At 44.6% G+C, this 24,854-nt stretch overlaps 1 protein-coding gene across 1 annotated transcript in view; it reads left to right on the top strand.

Moving 5' to 3' along the window:
• ULK4 (unc-51 like kinase 4) overlaps positions 1-24,854 on the top strand; it is a 282,751-nt gene that overhangs the window by 147,797 nt on the left and 110,100 nt on the right. Inside the window, exon 32 of the mRNA XM_080673858.1 lies at positions 2,426-2,531. Within this exon, the coding sequence (XP_080529984.1) occupies positions 2,426-2,531 (106 nt within the window). The remainder of the gene's footprint in view (positions 1-2,425; positions 2,532-24,854) is intronic.

Genomic DNA, 24,854 nt, shown 5'->3' on the forward strand with positions numbered 1-24,854 from the left:
TTCCCATCTCCCCGAGTTGGAGGGCGATGCTCGGTCCGCAGTGAGCCCGCCCGGGGCGGCCGATCGCTGTTGGCCCCGTTTCCTTGCTGTGCCCTTGGTGTTGGGAGCTGTTCTCCGCTCGCTAGGAAGCAATTAGTTTCGAGAAGGCTGATTCTTCAGGGTCCAGTGCTCGTCTGCCTTTCATTTGCTGAGGCCGCTGCACATTTTAATGAAGTTGTTTCATCTAGGTTGCCAAACACTAGATTTTTGCTGCTTCAGTTCTAATTATCTCTGCTGGCAAATGCTATGTTTTATTAGAACCCGCAAGGGCTCCGTTTGTTAAATGTCCATACACTGTGCCGTCAGGCACACAAATTAGGTCAGATGTGCTTGTCGCTGGTTTACGGATGGAAGAGTTATATATTCTCCTCGTGATCTGTCAGGGCTTTGGGGCGGCCTTCAGTGGCGATGTGGGATGTCGGGAGGCCTCGTCCCACGAGCTCAGCGTCCTTCGGCACCAACAGCCGGCATTGACTCTTAAGTGTCTGAGTGACGGGCTGTCCGTGACGGCTCTAGGATGTATTTTCATTCTTTGAGGTCACATGCTCATCCTTTCCTTTCCTGCAATTGCCTGACGCATCTTGCTTCCTGGGTTGTATGTCAATGGCTGCAGTAGAAAAGGCACCTCTCCCAGTCTGGCTACAAGCTTATTGATCTCTCCTTTATTCTCTGCACTAAGTATTTGGTCCTGAGTGCCCCCAGCAGTGAGGGGAGGGGAGGCTTTAACCAGGGCATGCCTGACCCGCATGCCCCTCTGAAGCCTGGGCAGGGCTGGCAGAGGCCTTCGGTCTGCAGGGCTCCAGGACCCCCAGGCCAGGAGCATCAGGCCCAGTTGGCTGGGGTACGCTCCTGGGTTCTCAGGGTTCAAAGTGATGCAGGTCTGGAAAGTGGGCTTTTGTGCAAAAGGAAATGCCTGTGTCAGTCCGTGGCTCTCACCCTGAGAGCAGGAGGGAACCGGAAGCGTGGGCTTCACACGAGCCAAAGACACTGCCAAGAGCAGCGTGGCGAAGGCACATGTAACCATTAAAGGTGTGCATCGAAGGCGCGTGGCTCTGTCTCCAGCAAGACTGACCTGCGCTTGCTCACAGACTGGTCTTTGAACGGGGAGTGGTATGAGTTGTTTTCACTGAATGGGGCAAAAAGGAAAGATTGATTAGCTTCTCATCACAAAAACAGGTCTCCTGCGTAACATTAGTTACTTTGTCATGAGTAAAACTTGTCGCGTCAAGTTGGCGCTTATTAATCACCCTCTCCTTCCAACGAACTGCAGGAATAATGAGATGAAATTAGTGGCAGACCATCGCTCCCACATTAATCTTCGTAAGCTGGTGTCAGCAAAACAGGCAAACACTAGCACCCACTTCTAAGTGTGTGTGTATAAAGAATGTTAGAAATCTTTAGGCTTCGGTGTTTGGAAGGCAAACTCCTTGTCTTGTATCAACAAAGACCGAGCAGATGAGCCTCCAGAACTCACGTGGCTGTCCGCAGGGCGGTGCACATGTGACGGGGCAGCTTCAGAGCCAGGTGCAGTGTGGGTACTTCTGTCAGACTTGGAACCACGTGTCCCTCAAGGACTCCGGCCGCTCTGCCGCACATCCATCCTCACTCTGCGACTCAGGTTATTGGAGGCTCTTCCACCTGGAGCATGACTGGTCACCAGAGCAGAAGGAAAGAGGGATGACAAAGCCCTCGCTGGCCTTTAAAGCTTCTGCCCAAAGGATTTAATTGGCCAAAGCAAGTGTCCTGGTCAACTCTAATCATAGTGGGCAGGGAAGTGACCTCCTAGGAGGAAGAGGTGGCAATTTGTATACATTTATAATGACTAACTCAAAGCCAAACATGTGGACGATCATTAAAATGGAAATCTGGTTCCTTGAAAGACCAATGAAATAAGACAAAGCTTTGGTGAATCTGATCCACAAGAAAGGGGAGGAGACAGTGTACAAGGTGATGCAGAAGATTCAGGTCACAGAAGATTCATGAAGATAGAATGCTGTGCATAATTTTATTATATGTGCAGAAGTATTTCTCTAAGCTTTCTTTTATGATCTCAAAACATCTTTCGGGCATGGTCTTCTCAGTCCCCAGTGCTTGATTTCTGTCCCTCTGACTCCTTTGTCCCCGTCTAAGCACAGAGGGCTGTGTGGTTGTCCAGCTCGGGCAGGGGGCTGCGTGCCGCTGGTGCTCCGCGTGGTTCAGGCTGCCTCCCAGCTCACTAACTCACCAGGGGGCGTGCCCTAGCGCGAGCGCACCTGCTTCCCGGCAGGCCAGAGGTCCTCATGGCACCTTGTGCGAAGAATGAGGGGATGGAGGTTATTTGCTCATTTGTCTCTGTCATGATGTGATTGCATTTCTGTGTAGTTATGAAAACGGTCATCTCTTGCAGGCCCACCAGGAGAACATTCTGGGTAACACCATGCAAAGTGTGATTGCATTGCTCCACAATCTGGTTGCCTGCAAAGATTCGAACATGCAGCTGCTTTATGAACACGGTAAGTGCGTCTTAGAATTCGCTTAGATTCTGTTGAGTTTTGCCTGTTTGTAAGTTTTCTCATCTTACATAGTAGGGAGTCATGAAGTACTGTTTAAAGTTGATCAGTCAGCCCAGCTGGTGTTGCTCAGTGGTTGAACGTCCACTGGTGAACCAAGAGTCACCAGTTCAATTCCTGGTCAGGGCACATGCCTGGTTGCGGGCTCGATCCTCAGTGGGGGGCGTTCAGGAAGCAGCCAATTGGTGTTTTTCTCTCTATCCCTCTCCCTCCCTCTCTCTCTAAAATCAATAAAAGCATAATTAAAAAAAAATAAAGTTGATCAGTCAAAATAGATGTTTAAGGTCCTATAAATAATATTACCAGCTAAAAGGGAAAGTGTGGTAAGATTGTGATAGCTTCTCTACATTAATTTATTTTCTCATGACACACTGTAAGTAGCATTGCTTAAAGATGATAATCCCCCCAAAAAACCACACAAATGCAAGTGTAAGCAAAGTATTTAGACATATTGCTGTCAGTCAAAATAAAAATGTATATGGTCCAAAGCACCTCATAAAATGAGACTGAGTGGGTCGAGGGTGAGTTTACTTTGCATCTTATACATATCTGTAATATTACAATTGAAAACAATTTTTAAGACTTTATATTTTAAGGACAGTTTTAGGTTTAATACAGAATTGAGGGGGGAGGTACAGAGATTTCCTATATAATCCCTACCTGTCCACAGATAGAGGATGTGTTGGTATGCCTCAGTCTTTTTTTCTGGTTAAGGAAGTACTCATCTATTTTAATTTCATCTTTTGAAAGCAAGAATAAATAACTACTTTTGGCTTCTATGGAAATAATAAAATGATTTTTCCTTGGATCTATTTATGTAATGAGTTATATTTAATAGATTATGTTGTGTTAACCATCCGAGCACTTGAGTCAGTAACCACACTTGACTGTGATATATTATTCTTTAATTGTGCTACTTAAGTTTTTGCTAATTTTGTTTTCAGGATTTTCCATTGTCATGCATAAGTGTGATTGGCCTGTGGTTTTGTTTCTTGTTTATTTTTAATAGAATACATTCTTTGCTAGGTTTTGGTGTTAACACTAAATTGCATATTCTACATAATAAAAGGCTAATATACAAATCGACCGAATGGCGGAATGATCGGTCACTATGATTCGAACTGACCACCAGGGGGCAGGTACTCAACGCAGGAGCTGCCCCCTGGTGGTCAGTGTGCTCCCACAGGGGGAGCGCCGCTCAGCCAGAAGCCGGGCACATGGCTGGCAAGTGCAGCGGCGGTGGCAGGAGCCTCTCCCGCCTCCACAGCAGCCAGACAACCCCCGAGGGCTCCCGGACTGTGAGAGGACGCAGGCCGGGCTGAGGACCCTCCCCCTCGGAGTGCACGAATTTTGTGCACCGGGCCTCTAGTTTACAATAAAAGGAAGTTTTTCCTCTTTCTGTGGTTCTGGAACAATTCAAGAATCAATTAAATTATCTATTCCTTAAAAGTTTAGTGGAATTCCCTGTGGCTTCTGCTGTTTCTAGGAAGTGTATTAGTAGTGGTAGCTCTTTAGCACCTTTCTCTATTTCTGCAAAGGTAATTAATCTTTTTACATCTTTCCATCCCTTATTGAGGCAGTTTTAGGAATTGAGTTTTCCTAGAAAGCTTTTATTTCATACACACTTTCAAATCTGTTGCCATAGATTTGGACAAAATAGGTGTTCACAATTGTTCTATTTTCTTGGCTTCAGAAATTATCTCCGTTACTGTTTTTTTATATTAAGTATTTGCAGTTTTGAGTTTTTAGTGAGTATTTAAGATTATGGTTATTTAATTTTATTAGACCGGTTTGGAATTTAGTTGTTAGTCCTTCTTTAAAAAAAGTCAATTTCTGCTTTTATCTCTTAATTCATTCCTTGTGCTTTTGTTGAGTTTGTTTTACATATTTTTTTCTAAATTTTTGAGTAAAGATGCTTACTTTATCTCTATACCAATTTATTCTACTTATATTTTTTTATGTATATAGAAAAGCAATATGTGAGAAAAACTGTGTCAAAGTAAGTCTCAAAAAGCACCTGCCTTGAGTGTAAGATGAAGTGCTAACTGATGAAGCGTGGGACAGTGTCATCGGCAGCACTTTTTCTTCGTTGGTGGGACATGCAGTCCTGGTGCTTGGATCAGAGAGGACTGGTAGTAACATACACAAGGACCTCAGTGTCACGTGCCACTCAGTAGGGCGGCCACCAAGGACACAAACTCTGATAAGTAGTCATTGACCATCACCAGCACGCAACTGCATTGTGTAATTCAGGCTTTTTGTGTTAAAGTGGTCAATTTTAAATGAGCCATTCAGGGAAAGAATGATAAAACAAAGGAAGACCTTTTGTTTACATTTGAAAATATTAGAGTTATTAACGTTCACAAGGGGCTCTGGCTGGTCACCGTGCCCTGACCTTTGAGTGATGGGTGTCAGTCCCAGCTTCAGTGTTCCCAGCAGAGCCGTGAGAATAACAGATTTCCACAACACGCAGCGTGCAAATCCTGCCAAAGAAGCATTGGAAGCAATGTTTGTCTCCACCGGTGTACGGTGAGTCAGAAACCAACATACTCATTCCTTACAAGGTTTAGTATAAACCTGCCTAAATCAGTGTTTTCTCAAGAGACCAGAAAATCACTCTGAGAGCTGTTTGGCTTTGAAGTGTACTTGATAGCCACCTTAGATTTTTCACTCGTGTGGAACATTCCAGCTCGTGTTGAACAGGAGGGGTTGGCAGACCTTTCCTGTAAAGGACCAGGGAGGAACTACTTCAGATTCGCAGGCCACATGGTCTTCGTACTACTCAGTACTGCCAGCACCGCAGGAAAGCAGAAGCTGAGAATCCAGGCGTGCAAAAGACCATCACAGGGAAGTGATGGATCGGCTTCAGGAAGTCATACGGAACAACCCCCAGGGCACCAGCTGTGGTGTTGGGTAAAGCCGATTCAACATTTCTGGGTAACGGTGCTAGATCACAGATGGCCACGAACTCATCACAGCTCCTTGCACCAAGAGGTGGAACCTCTTTCTTACCCCGTGAACCACGGCGGCTTAGTGATTTCCTTCAACCAGAATGTGATGGGAGTGGCGTGAGATTTCCAAGCCTGGACAGCAAGGGGCCTTGCAGCTTCCATGCAAGCTCGTGAATGCTGCCGCCACCCGGTGAAAAAGTCTGAGCCATGGCTGGTGGGTGCTCTCATGGAAGAGGCCTGAAAAAATGGAACAGATATAACACTTTTAAACAGGCTAGAACAGTGGTCGGCAAACTCATTGGTCAACAGAGCCAAATATCAACAGTACAATGATTGAAATTTCTTTTGAGAGCCACATTTTTTAAACTTAAACTTCTTCTAATGCCACTTCTTCAAAATAGACTCGCCCAGGCCATGGTATTTTGTGGAAGAGCCACACTCAAGGGGCTAAAGAGCCGCATGTGGCTTGCCAGCCGTTGTTTGCCGACCACTGGGCTAGAAGAAAATGCTCCATTAGTAAACATGCAGATTTAAAAGGTGCTTTGTGACCTGGGGGAAAATCATACAAAGTGTCATATCTGTTGACAGTATTAAGCATCAAGAACGGAGAAAGGGCTGCTTTTTCATGCTGACCATTCTGAGTGAGGTGATACCTCATGGGGTTTGACTTTCATTTTCCTGATGGCTAATGATGTTGAGCATCTTTTCCTGGGTTTATTGGCTGTTTGTACATCTTCTTTGACAAATTGTCTATTCAGATTGGGTTGTCTTTTTAGTATGATAGAAATTCTTTTGCTTGAATTTAAAAAGATTTCAAGTATTTTCATTGCATTGCTATCTGCTAGGCATTTCAGAGATGATTTGTGGGGGATGACCTTGGGAACGGGAGAATATTGGCGTGGGAGATAAGAAAACTCTACACAGCACCGGCCAAAATGGTCATTTTAGGGTGCCAATCTCTGCCTGTCACTCCCTGTGCCAGCCCTGTCCTGCTTTTCGGAGCAGGGCCAGAATCGTTAACAGCACACAGTCCTGACTTCACCTGCTGCCTGTCAGGTACTTCTCCCTGTGCTGTCCGGCCACGGCCGGATTCACCTCATCGCAGTTTCTGTCACGCACCCGCTTCCTTCTCCCCCGCACCTTCCCACGTACCTGTCCCCATCCTGCTCACCTCCCTCCCTCCTCCTGCGCTCGGCTCAAACTCCGTTTTCTCCAGGAAGCCCTTCTTGAAACCCCACATCCTCTTTCGTTGCACTTATCACGGTTGTAATTAAAATAGGAATGATGTCCTGATGGACTCGCCTCCTGCGTTTTCTGTAGAAGTCCTCACAAGCCCCCAGATTCTCCCAGAGCAGCAGGTATAGAATTAGCTCTTCAGGTCGCAGAGCTGACTGGCTTTGGAGAGTGTGGGGCTCTGCAGTCTCCCTGGGGGAGGGGACAGTCCTCCTCCTCAGTTTGGCCTGCCAGAGCCTCACGCATTAATTGCTGTTTTCTTGTGCAGGCGTTTTCGTTGCATCCCCACATCTTGTTGCCCAGATCTTGGAAGCAATCATCTTTTAATCTATAGGCTCAATAAACATACCAGTGTCCAAAAAAGAAGTCATTGATTGATTGCTATTCATGTCATCTGCTGGAAGGAGAGCCCCATGAACACAGGAGCCTGTCCGTCCGTTCACTGTTGACCTCCCTGCCCCTGCCCCCTCGGCACAGTTCCTGGCGCACAGCGGCTGCTCTGTAGGCAGGCACTGGCTGGATGAATGACAGGGGACCCTCAGTGCAGAGCTCACGTTCCATTTCCAGAATAAGGGCCTCACTTCTCTGCACCCTGCCCAGCCTCAGCCCCTGGCTGCCTGCCCCACGTGTCATCCGACTTCGGACCTCACGTCTATGCTCCGTGTCTTTCTTCCTTCACGGTGTATTCATTGAGAACCTGATGTACATAAGACCTTACGAGCTGGATTCTTCTAAGGCCATCAAAATGAGCAGCATTTGAGCCGCCGAGTGACTTTTCATCAGCTCTCCCCCCGTTGCTCACGTCTGGAGCCCGGCTGGCTGGTCTTAGAGGGGCAGTCCTGTCCCTGGGGCACAAAATCCTCAGCTTGGATGTGGCCGAGTGATTTCCCGGAGCTGCAAACTTACAAGCAGTGGTTTTATTTTTTGCTTCAAGCTTTCGTTTTGTCCAACCTTAATTTTGAAATACAGAGAACTGTGTGTTAGGCAGATAGAAATGTCCCCTTGTCTTCCTTTCATGTTTCACTGAGATGGAATGGCCCGTGTGTCGTCGCTCCCCCTGCCCACGTGTCTCCTCACCAGGGCTCAGGGAGGCCTCTTAATGTCTGAAATTCTCTGAAGCATCAAAGCCATATTATCACTCTTCAGAAAGGATTTTTCAATATAGGAAAAGAGGGAGACGTTTAACAAGCTTTTTGGCCAGATCAGATTAAAAACATGTTAAAAATAGGAAGGAGGGACATGTAACAGAAGGTGTGAAATTATAATAGTGTCAAGGAACAGCACACAGTGAGCGGTGCCTCCTAAAAATATTTCCAGGAGCTACGGAAGGAACTTTGAAGCCGTGCTCCAGGAAAGAAGTTATAAGTTCATTATGGAGGGGAGAATTGAAGAAGCTAGCATATGGAGAAGGAACATGGTATGTAATTGAAATAGCTGGGTCTGAACCCTTAGTCTGCAATTTGATGAGATACTTTTGGGTCTTAATCTCTCTGGGATAATGATACCTATTTTGTATGTTTGTCTTGAGGATCAAATGGTAATATATGTAAATTTGTCATGTATAATTAATAACATTAGCATAAGTATTTAAAAATAAGCACTAAAAATAGCCAAGTGGTCCTCCCCTGGGACCGTGTAAGCAGATCATTAGAGGGAGAGGAATGAAACTGAAGATAAATTATTGCAACAGTATCAGCCACTTAAAAAAATTGTTTTCATTGATTTTTAGAGAGAGACGAAGGGAGAAAGGAGAGATAGAAACATTGATCAGCTGCTTCCTGCACGCCTCCTACTGGGGATCCGGCCCATAGGCATGTGCCCTGACTGGGAATTGAACCAGCGACCTCTTGGTTGATGGGTTGACACTCAACCATTGAGCCACACCAGCTGGGTGGTATCAGCCACTTTAAATGAGTTTAACTCTATCACCCCAAAGAGGTTATACTAGTAATGCAGAATACTAAAATATCTGCAAGTTTGATCTCAGAGCCATTTGAAAAGATTATTTGTGGATTCTTTTTTTTCCAGTTTTATTGAGATACAGTTTTTTTGTAAATTTGTGGTGTACAGGGTGCTGATTTGATGCACTTATTTATTGCAAATTTATATCACATCATATAATTATGATTTCTTTTTTGTAGTAAGGACATTTCAGTACTACTCTCGTAGCAACTTTCAAGTGTGTAATACAGTATTATTAACTGCCATCACCGTGCTGTTCTCTAGATCCTCAGACCTATTCATCTGATTACTGGAAGTTGATACTCAGAACCATTGTTCTTAAGAAGTTACAAAGAAACAAGGGTGCCTAAGATCTTAGGGTGGGAAAAATCTCAGCTACACAAAGAGGAATGGAGGGGTATCAGAACTATAGGCAAGAAAGTCTCTCTAACAAAATGAATAAGCTGCCAGTTTGTGGTAATGGAGAAAAGGAGGGTCTGGTCAGGGAAGGCCTGCAACCCTACTTAAGAAGCACTAAAGGGGATGAGACCTGGGAGATGGAAGTCATGAACCTACAGATCACAGTCAGAAAGAGTGAACAGTGAGAGGACTGTGTTTGGTTTGTGAGAAAAAAAGAGTCAACATTTCGGGTGGATTAACACAAAGAAGTTTCTCAGTTGTCTAACAGAATCTGGGGCATTTCTGGCCAGTGGGCGGCTTTGCTCCATCTCCTCCCATTTCATAGCTTCATCATTTCCCTGGATATTGAAATGCCCTCTATCCAACAGGCAGAAGGGGAACACTGTGGAGAAGGCACACCTGCTTCCTAAGAACCCCAGCTAAAAGGGAAAGTATTTGCAAATCATCTATCTGATTAGGGATTAATTTCCAGAATACATAAAGAACTACAAATCAACAACAACAATGAAACAGCCTTATTATAAAACTAGAGGCCTGGTGCATGAATTCATGCACGGGTGGGGTCCAGCTGGCCCTCCCCAATTGGGGCCGGCCAGCTGGGGGGAGGGGCCGCGGAAGGTTGGCTGGCCGGCCCCACCCCCATTGGGCCAGTTGGCCGGCCACAGTGTGTGTCATAGCGACCAGTTGTTCTGGTCGTTCTGGCCGCTTGACTTTTATATGTATAAACTAGAGGCCTGGTGCATGAAATTCGTGCACTTGTGGGGGGCGGTCCCTCAGCCCGGCCAGTGCCCTCTCGCAGTCCGGGAGCCTGCAGGGAGCGGACCTAAGCTGTCAGTTGGACATCCTTAGTGCTGCCATGGAGGCAGGAGTGGCTCCTGCCACTGCTGCTGTGCTCGCCAGCCGTGAGCCTGGCTTCTGGCTGAGTGGCACCCCCCTGTGGGAGCACACTGACCACCAGGGGGCAGCTCCTGCATTGAGCGGGATTGGGCTGAAACCGGCTCTCCAACATCCCCCGAGGGGTCCCGGATTGTGAGAGGGCACAGGCCAGGCCGAGGGACCTCACTGGTGCATGATCAAGGCCGGGGAGGGATACAGGAGGTTGGCCAGCCAGGGAGGGACTGCGGGACGGCTCCAGGGCATGTCCGGCCCGTCTTGCTCAATCCCAATTGGCCCAAACCTGGCAGCAAGCTAACCTACGGGTCAGAGCATCTGCCCCCTGCTGGTCAGTGCATGTCATACCGCGCGGTTGAGCAGACTTAGCATATCATTAGCATATTACGCTTTGATTGGTTGAAGGGGTGACCAGATGACTGGACACTTATTAGCATATTAGGCTTTTATTATATAGGATGGGCAAAGGACTTGAATAGACGTTTCTTTTAAAAGGAGGTATGAATAGCCATTAACCCCATGAAAAGATGCACAACATTATTTGTCATTAAATGCACATTAAAACCATAATGAGATACCGCTTCACACCTGTTAGGATCGTTATTTTTTTTAAAAAGGAAAATAACAAGTATTGGTGCGGATCTGGAGAAATTGGAACTCTCATGCATTGCTGGTGGGAATGTAAAATGGTGTCGTGGTCGTGGAATCCAATATGGTGATTCTTCAAAAAGTTAAACACAGAATTACCATATCATTCAGCAATTCCCTGAAAACAGGGACTAAAACAGATATTTACAAATTCATTGCAGCATTATTCACAATTGTCAAAAGGTAGAAACCACCCATGTGTCCATCAAGGGTGAATGGATAATGAAATGTGGTATATAAGTACAATGGAATATTATTCAGCCATAAAAAGAAATACACTGACTTATGCGACAACATGGATGAACTTTGAAAACATTTTGCTAAATGAAAGAAGCCAGACACAAAAGGACTACTATTGTATGATTTCACTTATTAAAGTACCTAGAATAGACACATTTGTAGAGACAGAAAATAGAATCATGGTTACTATGGCCTGGGAGGGGGGGTTAGTGGGGAGGTACTGATTAATGGGCACAGAGATTCTGTTTAGGATGATGGCAGTGGTTTATGTAACATGAAGGTAGTTAATGCCACTGAATTGTATACCTAAAGACGGTTGAACTGGTCAATTTTACGTATATTTTACCTGCATCCCTGGAAATGACCCACGTCCCTGTTGCCCACATGCCATGGGTGAGAACGAGGCTCGTGGTCTCGTTAGGATGCAGGGAGTTTGGGCCATGGAGTGCCTGGCTGAGCCTCAAATCCAAGTTGCCTACCACACTGCGTTTCAGGAGGGGACACTGATGTCCAATTGTGCGATGGCAGAGGTCTTCTCCATGTGAGGATTCTGCCGGGTTTACTTCTGGGTGACACGTTAAGAAACATCGCAGATCACACTAGAGCAGCTGTGGGCAAACTACGGCCCGCCGTTCGGCTGTTCTATCCGGCCCGCGGAGCCAAAAGAGCGGAGGGTTCTCTTGCTCTCCCCTCTGCTCCTTTACTTTGAATTTATATTAGTTCACACAAACACTCCATCCATGCTTTTGTTCCGGCCCTCCGGTCCAGTTTAAGAACCCATTGTGGCCCTCGAGTCAAAAAGTTCGCCCACCCCTGCACTAGAGGCTGCATAGCTGTAAGCAGCCACGCTGGTGAGGCTGATGGAAACGGTTCCTTCTGAAGGGTGGGGGAGACCATCCAGAGCTCCTGGCACCGTCTTCACATGTGGTGTGTCCTCCTCTCCTGCGGAATGGGAGACGGTTCATGCCGTGAGTTGCTCCAAAATGCAGGCCTTGTCCTGGTGAAAGTGCCAGGGCATCCACTTCCTGTTCAAGATAAGATCTCCCAAAGATTTGAAGATTCGAGTGTTGAGAGGTCAACCTCTGGACGGAGGGAGGCAGGAGGGAGTGCTCCCCACTGTGGGTGACAGGAGCCTTGAAGGGCGGCCCCACAGAGAAGCGATTCCACTGCTGGTGGGAGCCTGGCTTGGGGCCCCTTAACCACTCTGGAGAGTCTGTGGTTCTTCCTTAGACTCACGTGTTTGCAAACATTCCTGCAGCCTCCAGGATGAAACGCAGAGGAGGAGTTAATGAAATGAAAGAAAGCTATTAAGATGTAAATTGTTTTCTCTGTAAGTGCTTTCCCAAAGTGCTGAAACATACATTTACTTTCATTCCCTTCTGTCTGGGCCGCGGACACTCAGAACTCAGGGTGGAAATGTGGAATCATGCAGGTTATTCCCTCACAAAGAGGCACGGCTAACATCTGGCTCTTTCTTTTTTCCTTTAAATGGTACAATCAGCGGCTGTATCCTATCTCCGATGCCTTCTCTTTTATAGCCTTAGCTTTAGAGGAAAAGAAATCTAACATCGAACAGCCATTATTGTAGCACATTGCTGCCATATTCAGCAAGCAGTAGGACGTGTAAAGTGAGGACAGCTCCTAATGGGATTAGAAAAGTAATAAAACTTTATAGAGGAGTTTAATAACTCATCACCAGACCACGGAGCAAAGCTAATCGTCCGCCTTCACCGGTGAAGTGCCCACTTCGTCCCGAGGTCCAGTGCTTCGACCTTCAGTCAAATGTCAAGAGATCACTGAGGTGTCAGGTGTGCTTAATGTGCATCTTACTGTGCCAGCCCACGGAATTTTGCACACTTAAAAAAGAGTCCTCGAAGAGCAGTGATCTCACATTAACGTTTTTAATAGAATGTAAGGTATCAGCTCTTTCCATATACAGGTACACCGAAGAGTGATTGTCAGACAGTAAAATGAGCTTCTGTCTATCTAAGCACCAAACTCTGGACTCGATCCAGTCTCTTTCTCTAGGTGTCTCTTGGAGATCAGCTATAAATAGCTGAATAAATCACAGGCCATTTATCTCCTATTCGGCTAACGTTTTCCACCGTAACTGAGCCTCCCCTCTCTCCTAACTGCTCTCTTTCACTGCGCCATGTCCAGACTTCCTGTTGGAGACAGTTCTGATTTGTGTTTTATTTCCTTCAATTTCATTCAATAACCCTTTTTTAAAAATTACAGTGTTTAGAGTTAGAGTATCCATAAAGCTCATTTATTCAAACCCCTCATTGTACCGGTGATGAAAGCGAGGGCCATGGGGTGCAGAAACTTGTCCTGGGGGCCCCCCAGCTGGAAAGCAGCTGGATGACTATGAGGTTCAGAGGTTTGAACTTGAGCCACCCTCCTTACATCTTCATCCAGGGCTGGCTTCCCCCACCCCCCATCTTCAGAAAAGCAAGCAGGGTATTCTTTTCCGCTTTTGCTTTGCTTGTGGACAACTTGTTTTGGACTGGAACGCTGCCCTCTCCCTCTGATGCTAATATTGAATATTACTGGTAACTCAGGGTTCCTCTCTAGACACAGTTCAGCATCTTCTCCCTTGGTGTCCTGGTGAACAACCGTGTGCGTTTATTGTGTTGTTTTCTTAAGACCTCTGGCCCGTGTTTAGAACAGGCATGTCGGCCCAGAGAACAAGGCCTTGCATTCCCTGCTGGGCTCCACCACATGCACGTTCCCGCCAGACGCCGTGTTCACGCTGTGCTCTGGAGTGCACCTGCTACGGAAAGCCTGGTAGTTCCTGTAAGGGAAAGTTTCAAACGATATTCTAGAGAGAGAGGAGATGCCGTATTTAAAATAAAGGAGGAAGGCTAATTGTTTTTTATTGCTAATTGATCTTCCATTGTATTTACCACATATAATCCACGAACATCCCATTGGATCACCACAGTTTGTGTATCCACTTACTGGGAAACATCTCCGTCGCTTCCAGGTTTTGGCATTATGGATAAAACTGCCGTGAGCATGCGTGTGAGGTTTCTGTGTGGACTTCAGTTTGCAGCTTATTTGCGTAAATACCGAGGCGCACCATTGCTGGATGTATAGTTATTCCTGTGCCGGGTGTTGTAAGAAAGCGCCAAGCTGTCTTCCAAGGGGCCGGCCCGTTTTCATGCCTGCCACCTCCCATCCTCACTGGCATTGGGGCTGTCGGTCGGCGTGTTGGATTTCCGCCCTTCAGTAAGTTTGGGTGGTATCTCCTTGTTGTTTTGATTTGCAACTCCCTGATGACTTAGAATGTGGAGCATCGTGTCATGTGCTGGTTGGCCATCTGCGCATCTCCTTTGATGAGGTGTGTTCAGATCCTTTGCCCGTTTTATAATTGGGTTGTTTGTTTTCTTATTGTTGAGCTCTGAGGATTCTTTGTATATTTTGGATACAAGTCCTTTCTCAGATGTGTTTTGCCAATGTGCTCTCTTGGTCTGTGGCCTGTCTTTTCATTTTCCTCTGGTTTCCTTTTGATACGTGGTTTTAATGGCGTGATAGCTGAAAAGCCAGCCCCGTACCAGTGCGCGCATCTGCGTGGAGGTCGTGCGCATTGACTCTGCTTCCTAAGTCATAGCTGTTTTCAAAACCACACACCAGTTATGCAAAGGCATTTAAATAATTTGTATAGTAAAATTCCATTTTTCCAAACGATTGCCTGTTCTTCCAAACTAATTAGAACATGTTGCATTCTTATATAGATTCAAGACTTACTGAGATTTACTTGAAAAAAACATTTAAATGAGTGTGAAAATAGCTTCCAATTTTTTGACATTTTGTATACTTTTTATGGAGTGTTAGCAGGCAGTAGTATAAAGTACAGTAATGGGTTTTCACACATGACTGAAGATGTCACACCAGCACACAGATCTAGGTAGGGAGCACTTGACTCCACCAGAAAGCTCCTTCCAGTCCCTCCCCCATCCTCGCCCAGGTCCACAGCTAATCAGTATTCTAATTTCTGTCACCATTGATTCATTTCCTCTGTTCTTGTGTGTCATATAAATGAAACAAAATATATTGCCCTAACCGGTTTGGCTCAGTGGATAGAGCGTTGGCCTGCGGACTGAAAGGTCCCGGGTTCGATTCCGGTCAAGGGCATATACCTTGGTTGCGGGCACATCCCCAGTGGGAGGTGTGCAGGAGGCAGCTGATCGATGTTTCTCTCTCATCGATGTTTCTAGCTCTCTATCCCTCTCCCTTCCTCTCTGTGAAATATCAATAAAATATATTTTTAAAAAAAATGACTTTAAAAAAAATATATATTGACTTATTTTCTAGCTGCCTTCATGAAATAATTTCTGTGAGAGTTACTCACATTGTTCTTCACAACCCTTTTTTAAAAATGTAAGATATTGCTTGATAGTATCCCAATTTATGAATATATTGCAGTTTTTCCCTTTTCCTGTTGAGGGACATTGGCTTGTCTATCATGAATAAAGCTGCTGTTAACATTCTTATACACGTCTTTTTGTGGACACAACCCTCATTTGTTTTGGTTACATACAGAAACACACACACATACAGTCACACACACGTACATATATACACAAGTATTTGGAAATGCTGAATCACATGGAAGACATCCATGAACTTCTCCTCCTCTTTGCAGGGACGGGTTAAATGTGCATGTTAAGGGGGGTGTACGTGTGTGTGAATATCCGTTAGATAGTATACTGACAACTTGTTTGTCATCACACAAAATCTTAGCAAGTATTTCTTTGTAAAGCAAAAACTGCGTAAGATATCCTCAAGGTTAGCAGCTCTTTTAAGGTCTCAGCCACGAGATAAGCCCTTGAATTGTGGTTCTTCTGATCACTCTACATCTCATCACAAAACATTATAAAGATTTGCCGATTTTTAATTTTTTTTATAGAAATAATCACATTGCCAGCTTAGTGTTTGAGAGTGGGCACTTCTGACCCCGTAACCTGGGTTGAAGTCCCGGTTCGGAAATTAACAGTCTGTGACCTTGGGCACGTCTTCTCTGTGCCTCAGTGGCCCCACTTGTCATACCCAGCCCAGGGGCTTGTTGCAAGTCCATGGCAAAGAGCGTAAAAGGGTCAGAATGTTGTCTTGTGCAAAATTCGTGCTCCACAAATATTACACATGCATACAGCATGTGTGTGTGTGTGTGTGTGTGTGTGTGTGTGTGTGTAATTTTGTTGTTACTGTTCCTCTAGTACTTTCCATTTTCGGCCATCTAAGGACCCTACTGCAATAGTTTGCCAGTGAATGATGCTGGGAACAAATTGTACTTGCGGGGTTATCTTTGTAACCTTACCCCGAGGGTAATTATTTTAAAATTCCAGATCAAAGCATGTATTCCATTAGTGCTTCCACTTACGTGGGTTTTAATAAAAACATTTCTAGCAAATGATTTGCTGTCCAGAATATATATCCTGTAGCACATCTTTTCTTTAGTGACTCACAGATAAAGTAATTATTCCACTATTTCTTGATAGAAACAGGATCTGGAATTACCGTGAGGAGAGTCAGTTTTGGAATGGCTACCCTGTGATCCAGCCTCTCATCATATATAATTTTTTCTAATCTGTGCTGTGGTGTAGTCACACAGTGAAGGCTTCCGAGCCACGCGAATAACTGCTGTTATTCTACCACTACAACTGCTGTTATTCTACCACTGCAACTGCTGTTCGCATGGGTGGGTCTCACGAATGTACCCTGTGATTCCAGGTATACAGGCTGCAAACCGGGCCGTTGATCCTTGATGTGAGAAGTCCGAGAAGTAATGGCTGTGGGGAGGGGATGATGTGTGAGGGAGTACCTGAGGATTCTGGGTGCTGGAAACTTTCTCTCAAGCTGCAGGCTGGCTGTGGGGGTGTGCTCAGTTTGGGAAAATTCATTTAGGTGTGCACTTATATTTGTACCTTTATATATGTCTACTACATATCAGTGAGATGTTTTTCTAAAATGTCTCATATCGATGATATACACTGAGTGGCCAGATTATTATGACCACCTGACGTTTGTAGGCAAATTAGCTGTACCCTGCATCGTATGGAATATGGAAGCCGAAGGCCTGTTTGAACACCTTTGCTGTCTGCAGTTACCAAGATAAAACGTCTCCAGTTCTCACAGGAACACAAGGATTGGACAGTCGAGCATTGGAAAAAAGTCATGTGGTCCGATGAATCACGTTTCCAGTTGCATCATGCAGATGGCAGAATGAGAATTTCACGGAAACAGCATGAAAGCATGCACCCCACATGCATGAGTAAAACCCTTCAAGCTGGTGGGGGCAGTGTTATGGTTTGGGGCATGTTTTCCTGGCATGATTTGGGCCCTTTAATTCATGTGGAACAATGTCTGAATAGCACAACATACCTAAGTATCGTTGCTGATCAAGTTCATCCTATCATGTTGATGGCGTATTCCAGTGGTCGGCAAACCCGCGGTTTGCCGCTCTGTTGACTAATGAGTTTGCCAACCACTGGCGTATCCCAATGGAGATGGCTTCTTCCAACAAGACAATGCGCCATGCCACGGTGTGCTCGTATTGTGCAGGAGTGGTCTCAAGAACATGAGGGAGACTTTACCTTGCCTTGGTGGCCCCCATAATCACCAGATCTCAATCCAATTGAGCATTTGTGGGATGAAGTTAAAAGAGCCATCAGGCAGCTGGTTCCACAACCATCAGATCTCACAGAACTGGACAGTGCTATTCATCAGGCATGGTGTCAGATTCCTCGCATCACCTTTCAACATCTCGTGGAGTCTATGCCAGGAAGAATCGCCCACAGTATTGAAGGCAAAAGGTGGCCCAACGAAGTACTGATGGGCTGGTCATAATAATATGGCCACTCAGTGTATATATTAGAGGCCCGGTGCATGAATTTGTGCATGGGTGTGGTCCGGCCAGCCTGGCCAGGGGGAGGGGACATGGGCGGTTGGCCGGCCTGCCTGCTGGTTGAACTCTTGGGCGAGGGAACAATTTGCATATTAGCCTTTTATTATATAGGATTATATAGGATATACACTGAGTGGCCAGATTATTATGCGTTCAGAGATCATAATAATCTGGCCACTCAGTGTATATAGATAGTATGTAAACATTCGGTGTCTGTATACCCTAGATTGAGTAAGTCAGATTGGTTTTCCACTTGACACTACCACATGGTAACTATGTGACCTTGTACACTCAGGGCACCTGTGTGAACTATTTTCTCATCTATAAAATGGGTATAATATCATCATTGTTTAGTTACATTGAGAATTAACATGGCACATAGATGCCTTTGAGAAAATGCTCATTTCCTTCTCTTTAATGGACAATGTGTGTGTATGGGTGTGTGTGCATGCAAAAATTACATGTATATGTGTGCATATATAAAACTATATATATACCCATGCACACATCTAGGATAGAATGCAACAACTCAGTGAATTTTATATTACAACTCATGATAAGATTCAAAATGATCGTTTTAAAATGAAATGCTATCTCTAAATATAGTTTCAGTTTACATTTTATATAAAAGTATAACTATATTTATGTAGCCATGCAACTATAGAGCAGAGTTCATTGAATGCTTTTTTTATTTTTACAGTGAGATTGTGGCTCTATATTTTTTCTGTCTAAAAGCTATTATGTGTAATAAAACAGATCATTGGTTGCATTTAGGTTGTTAGAGATGATAGGATGGGATCTAATAATGATTTTTCTCCCTTTGCAGCCTGTCAGATTTAATCAGCAGGTAATCAGACATTGATGGAAAATGAAATTCACAGTTATGTTATACACGTCTATATTTGCATACATCCGTCTGAAGAACAGAGACAGCTGTAGTCCAGAATAAGGGAAATGGCTTTTATTTCCATTCACTCAGTAATTCCCATATTCATTTATTTAACTATTTGTTAAGAACTAATTCAGTCTAGATGAGAAAGTATAAATGATCTCTGTCAAATATGTGTCAGGTCATACATGTGACAGGGACAGCCATGGGGTCAGACATGGGAGACGAGGTGTATACACAGGATGGTTAGGGAAAGCCTCTTTTAAGATGATATTTCAGCAGAGATGGGGAGGGAGGAAGGGAGAGTCATACCAGTTTAAGGGGGCGAGCATTCTCTTCCTGCCCAACTGCACTTCCCAGATTTAATTCAAAATCAAATGGCCCAAAAGAAAAGATTGAAAAATACATTTCTACTATATAAACACTATTTCAAAAGCATCTCTCTACCTGTCCTGTCCTGTTCTGTTGGCTTTGTTTCCGGCTATTTGGGTTCGGCCCCACGGCCTTTCTGATGGCTGAAATCAGAGCACGGAGTCGGACCACTAGTTGTGAGTGTGGAGGTCCGGAAGTCCATATTCCCAGCTCCAGCTCCTCTCTTCAGAGCCCTTGCTCACGTCTGAAATGCATCTCCATGGCGAGGAAGACTCAGATGTTTGGAGGAGAAGAGAGTGCGGTTTCATGTCATTGTAGATGCAGAGCATTCAAATGCCAGCTCTTAACCACCAGGCTTCTTCTTTAAAAGTCCAAAAATACCACAGGATTTATAAAGCACATACACTAATTACATACGTTATATTTTAAGTTAAATATACTGTGAAAAAGAGATGTTAGTAGTTAGGTTAATTTTTCAGCCAGTCAAACTCGGAGTTTTTCATCTTTTTCAACATTCTAACCTAAATAGACAATTTAAAAAAAAGGTATCCTGTGACCTTAGCAGGCATTTTCCGGAGTTTTAGAGTAGAAAGGACCTTTCGAGGTCTTTCTAATCTGATTCCTTACCGTCAGTCGGGAGGTCTGGAGGAAGGGGGGAGGGTGCAGACAGCCACCATCTGGAGACTCCAAAACCAGTGCCCTCTTGTCTGTTTCCTGGGTCAGCTTCAGGTCACGGTGTGCCTGTAGCGGAAGAAGAGCGGATGTCACGATTATTTGATAAATGACCCCTGAAAGGTTTACACAGAGTTGATTTGTTAACAACTAAGTTTTGACCTCATCTTTATTTGCCTTCATGCTCCCTGTAGCAGCGCATGGCGCACCCACTGATGTGTGTGTCTTGTTCATGGATTAGAAGACTGGTTGTAGCAAAGACACCAGGAGTCTCTCTAATAGGTGTCTGACCTCGGTGTAATTAAAATAAGTAGGTGTGTGTTGCGTGCTGTTGAGTCAGCTCCGCTCCTGGTGTTGCTGGGAATCGGTGATGTCCACAACGCCCAGTCCTCAGCAGCTCCGCTCAGTTCCTGTAAATTCGTGCTCTGCTGCTTTGATGGGGCCGATCCACCTCATACTTGGTCTTCCTCTTTTCCTGCTGCCTCCTCTTTGTCCCACCCAGCATTATGGTCTTTCCCAAAGAACCCTGCCTTCTCATGATGTGCCCCAAGCAGGACAGCTTCAGTTTTGTCATTTTTGCCTCCAGCAATGTTTCTGGCTTAATTTGCTCCAGGATCTTTCTGGTGTCCAGGGTGTCTGTGGAGCTCTCCTCCAACACCATCTTTCAGGGGAAACACCATTTTTTCCCCTTCAACCCTCATCTCATCACTGACCAACGTTCACATCCATGCATAGTAATTAGGAGTATGAAGGTGTGGATAATCTTAGCCTTGGTCTCCAACCACACATCTTTGCTCTTGATCTTTCCTAATTCTTCCATCAGTGCCCTGTGAGTCTCAGCCTTCTCTTGATTTCTTGGCTCCATTTAAATTGACAACTGAACCTACGTAAGCAATGTCTTTAACAATTTTATTGTCTTCATTGCCTTTGTTAAATTTGTCTATTTTTTTTCTGTAGTCATGATTTTTTATATTAAATGCATTTCTGCTTAGGCTCTCTCTTCTTTCATTTTTGTCAGAAGTCATTTGAGATCATTGCTACTTTCTGCCACGAAGATGGTGTCATCAGCATATCTTAAGTTATACTTCTTCCACCAGTTTTTACTCCTTCCTAAGTCTGGTCCACTTCTTCATATAACATGTTCTGTGTACATGTTAAACAAATAAGGAGGTAAAATGCACCCTGGTCTGACATCTTGGTCTATAGGAATCCATTCTCTCCATTTTCTGTCTTGAGAGTGGTTTGCTGCTCACAATAAAAACAACTTTGAAAACCAGCATTCTATTACATTCTACCTATGAGACTTGAGTTCCTGGCTCAATAACAGCAGTGGCAAGAAAATGACAGAATGAATGAATGAAGCTCGCCCAGGGAAAGGCATGTAACAGAGCCCATTTTAATTGAGCCTGATATTTGTCACCAAATTTCATAAGACAGAAAGTAATACAGACTCATAAGATTTAGGTCAGATTTTTGCTGGGCCAGATTTCCCATTTCAGCGTGTGCTCTCTATAGATTTATCTTTTCTGGACATTTCACATAAATGGGGTCATACAGTACATAGTCTTCTGCGTCTGGTGAAAGTCTTTTAAAAGTATAGTATATAGGAAGAAATTCTATTTGTCTATTTTCTGTTCCATTGACATTTACTTTCCTCTTTATTAATTCCTTCTATTTATTTTGGGCTTAATTGGTGTATTTTTTCCCCCTAGATTCTTTTTTTTTTTAAATAAATCTTTATTGTTCAGATTATTACAGGTGTTCCTCTTTTTTCCCCCCCATAGCTCCCCTCCACCTGATTCCCCACCCCACCCCATGCCCTTACCCCCGCCACTGTCTTCATCCATAGGTGTAAGATTTTTGTCCAATCTCTTCCCGCACCCCTCACACCCCCTGCCCCCTGAGAATTGTCAGTCCACTCCCTTTCTTTGTCCCTGATTCTATTATATTCACCAGTCCATTCTGTTCTTCAGATTTTTTATTCACTTGATTTTTAAATTCACTTGTTGGTAGGTATGTATTTGATGTCATTTTGTTGTTCATAATTTTTATCTTTACCTTTTTCTTCTTCCTCTTCTTAAAGAATACCCTTCAGCATTTCATATAATCCTGGTTTGGTGGTGATGAACTCCTTTAGCTTTTTCTTGTCTGTGAAGCTCTTTATCTGACCTTCAACTCTGAATGATAGCTTTGCTGGGTAGAGTAATCTTGGTTGTAGGTTCTTGCTGTTCATCACTTTGAATATTTCTTGCCACTCCCGTCTGGCCTGCATAGTGTCTGCCGAGAAATCAGCTGACAGTCGTATGGGTCCTCCATTGTAGGTAACTAACTGTTTTTCTCTTGCTGCTTTCAAGATTCTCTCTTTGTCTTTTGCCCTTGGCATTTTAATTATGATGTGTCTTGGTGTAGTCTTCTTTGGATTCCTCTTGTACGGGGTTCTGTGCGCTTCCTGAACTTGTAAGTCTATTTCTTTCACCAGGTAGGGAAAGTTTTCTGTCATTATTTCTTCTAATAGGTTTTCAATATTTTGCTCTCTATCTTCTTCTGGCACCCCAAAAATTCGGATGTTGGTACGCTTAAAATTGTCCCAGAGGCTCCTTACACTATCTTCATATTTTTGGATTCTTTTTTCTTTTTGTTTTTCTGGTTGGGTGTTTTTTGTTTTCTCATATTTCAGATCTTTGGTTTGATTCTTGGGGTACATTGATCTACAGTTGAGTTTCTGTATATTCTTTATTTTAGAGAGTGTATGCTTAATTTCTGACTGGTCCTTTTCCATTTTTTTGGCATTCTCATTAAGGTCCTTGAAGGTCTCACTAAGCTCCTCGGAGGTGTCATCAAGTTTCTCGGTGGTTTTTAGAAGATTCCTGAGTAACCTTATAAATGTGGTTCTGAACTCTATGTCGTCCAGTAGTTTGCTTTCCTCCATTTCTTTCATTCGTGACATGTTTCTTTGTCTCTGCATTTTGCTGCTTCCCTGTGTTGATGGAGTGGCTTTGTGTGGTAGGTGACCTATAGGGGCCAGTAGCTCAGCCTCCCCAATCACCTGAGGAGGACGCCTTTGGTACACCCCTTTGTGGGCTGAGTGCAAAGTCTTGGTGTAGTTAATCCTTGATTGCTGTTGGTACACTGGGAGGAATTGACCTCCAGGCCAATTGGCTGTGAGGACCCGCTGTGTCTATAATGGAAGAACTGCTGCGCTGAAGACACGCTTATGGTGCAGGACTTGTTTCAGTGGGGCTTTGGTGCTCACTGAGTCTGCCTCTTGAATGTGTCACTTATGGATGTGAGGAGTTGAAATCTGGTGTCTCACACTGACCACTAGGTACACTGGCTTCTGGAACTCCAATGGGGTGCAGGTCAGCTACTGTCTGAGGCCACCCAGCAGGAGCTACAGCGAGAACTACAGTTTTCTCCTCTTTGCTTGGGGTTTGGAGGTTTTGGAGCCGTCTGACCCGGGCTGCAAGTTTGCTAGGTTAAGCTGCCATAGGGCAGGCCATTCATATGCTGAAGCCGCTGCTTGGAGCTTGGGTGGGTTTGTAGATTATGCGGGGCGGGGTCTCAGGGAGTCACTAGGCTAGGGCGTGGCAAACAGCGATGGCTGCCAGTCAGCTGGCTCTGCGTCTCCGACCACGTCCCCGCGTCCCATGCCCCAGCGCAATAAACAATTATTCCTGCGCGCAGCCCTGCAAGCAAGCCACCCTCACTTTCCCACCCGATGGCAGACAGTCCAGCTTCTCCCCGAAGGAGTTTGGGTCCCCCGCATCCCCCAGAAACTGGAGTTTGGAGTAATCGGGAGCTTGTCTCCCTTCGGGTTGAAAAAAGCAGTGCACCCAGTCGCCCGCCACCAGCCCAATTCGTGGGCCTCCGTACCTCAGCTTTTCAGCGCTTGTGCACGTCTCAGTGCTCTTTTCTCTTTCCTTCTAGTTGTAGAACTTCCACTCAGCCAGCTTTCCCGTGGTTCTGGGTGATAGACGTTTTGTCTTTTAGTTTGGAAATTGTTGTGCGAGGCAACAGTTTAGGTGTTTACCTACGCCGCCATCTTGGATCCTTCCTGCCTAGATTCTTAAGGTGGGAATTTATAGAATTGATTTTAAAGCATTCTTCTTTTCTAGCGTTTATAGCTACAGAGCTCTTTCTAAGCACTGTTATATTTTTATCATCGTTTTGATGTATTTTTAAAAGTTTCCTATGATTTCTTCTTTAACCCATGGGTGTTTTAGAAGATTATTGTTTAATATCCATACATTTGGGGATTTTCTAAATACTTTATATTTATTGATTTCTAACCTTTTCCCAGTTGTGTTGAAAGAACACATTCTATTCTATAAGATTTCCGTTTTTTGAAATCTATCGAGAATTAATATTTTGGCCTGGATGTGATCTGTCTCGAAGATTTCATGTGTATTGGGGAAGAATGTATATTCTGTGGTTGTGGATGTAATAATCTATAAAAATCGTTGGCCTCAGGTGATTGGGAGGGAGTGCTGTTCAGATTTTTTAAGCGAATTTTCTATATATTGATTTTGTGTGTGTGTTTCTATCACTGAGAGGCCAGTGTTGAGAATCTCTGGTTATAACTGGACATGCCTGTTTGTGCTCCTCTGTTTCAACTGCGTTCCCTCATTTATTTTCCTCTGTGGTTATTTCTGCCAGCTTCATCTTTTATGTCCGTATTTAAGTGAGCACTTACCAGTCCCTTTATAGCTTGAATTGATATCTAGTGTGACTTCAGGTTTTTCAGAAATTTGATATGTTAAAGCTACATGTGGAAATCTTTCCCACTAGAATTTATTTTCTCCGCCAGAAAACTGAAACGAAATGTGCTCGCTGGCGGTTATTGTCATTTACTTGACGGCGTTCGTGTTGGATATCTGATCCTGCTCTGCGTCTCCTGCAGTGGCAGCTGGAACAGGCTTGCTCGGCGACTGGCACCTGCCATTGAACTAATGCAGAAAGATGTCACCGAAGCAAAAGATGGTCGTGGCTTGATAGACCTGCCGTCAGGTCTTCAATACTGAACTCACTTTTGCAAAAGAAGATTTTAATGAAGCAAGTTTATTTCCAAGGCAGAATGTCTTGGTGCCATGGCAGTTTCCATC

This window comes from Plecotus auritus (assembly GCF_963455305.1).
Source record: "Plecotus auritus genome assembly, chromosome: 6".
Lineage (NCBI taxonomy): Eukaryota > Metazoa > Chordata > Mammalia > Chiroptera > Vespertilionidae > Plecotus > Plecotus auritus.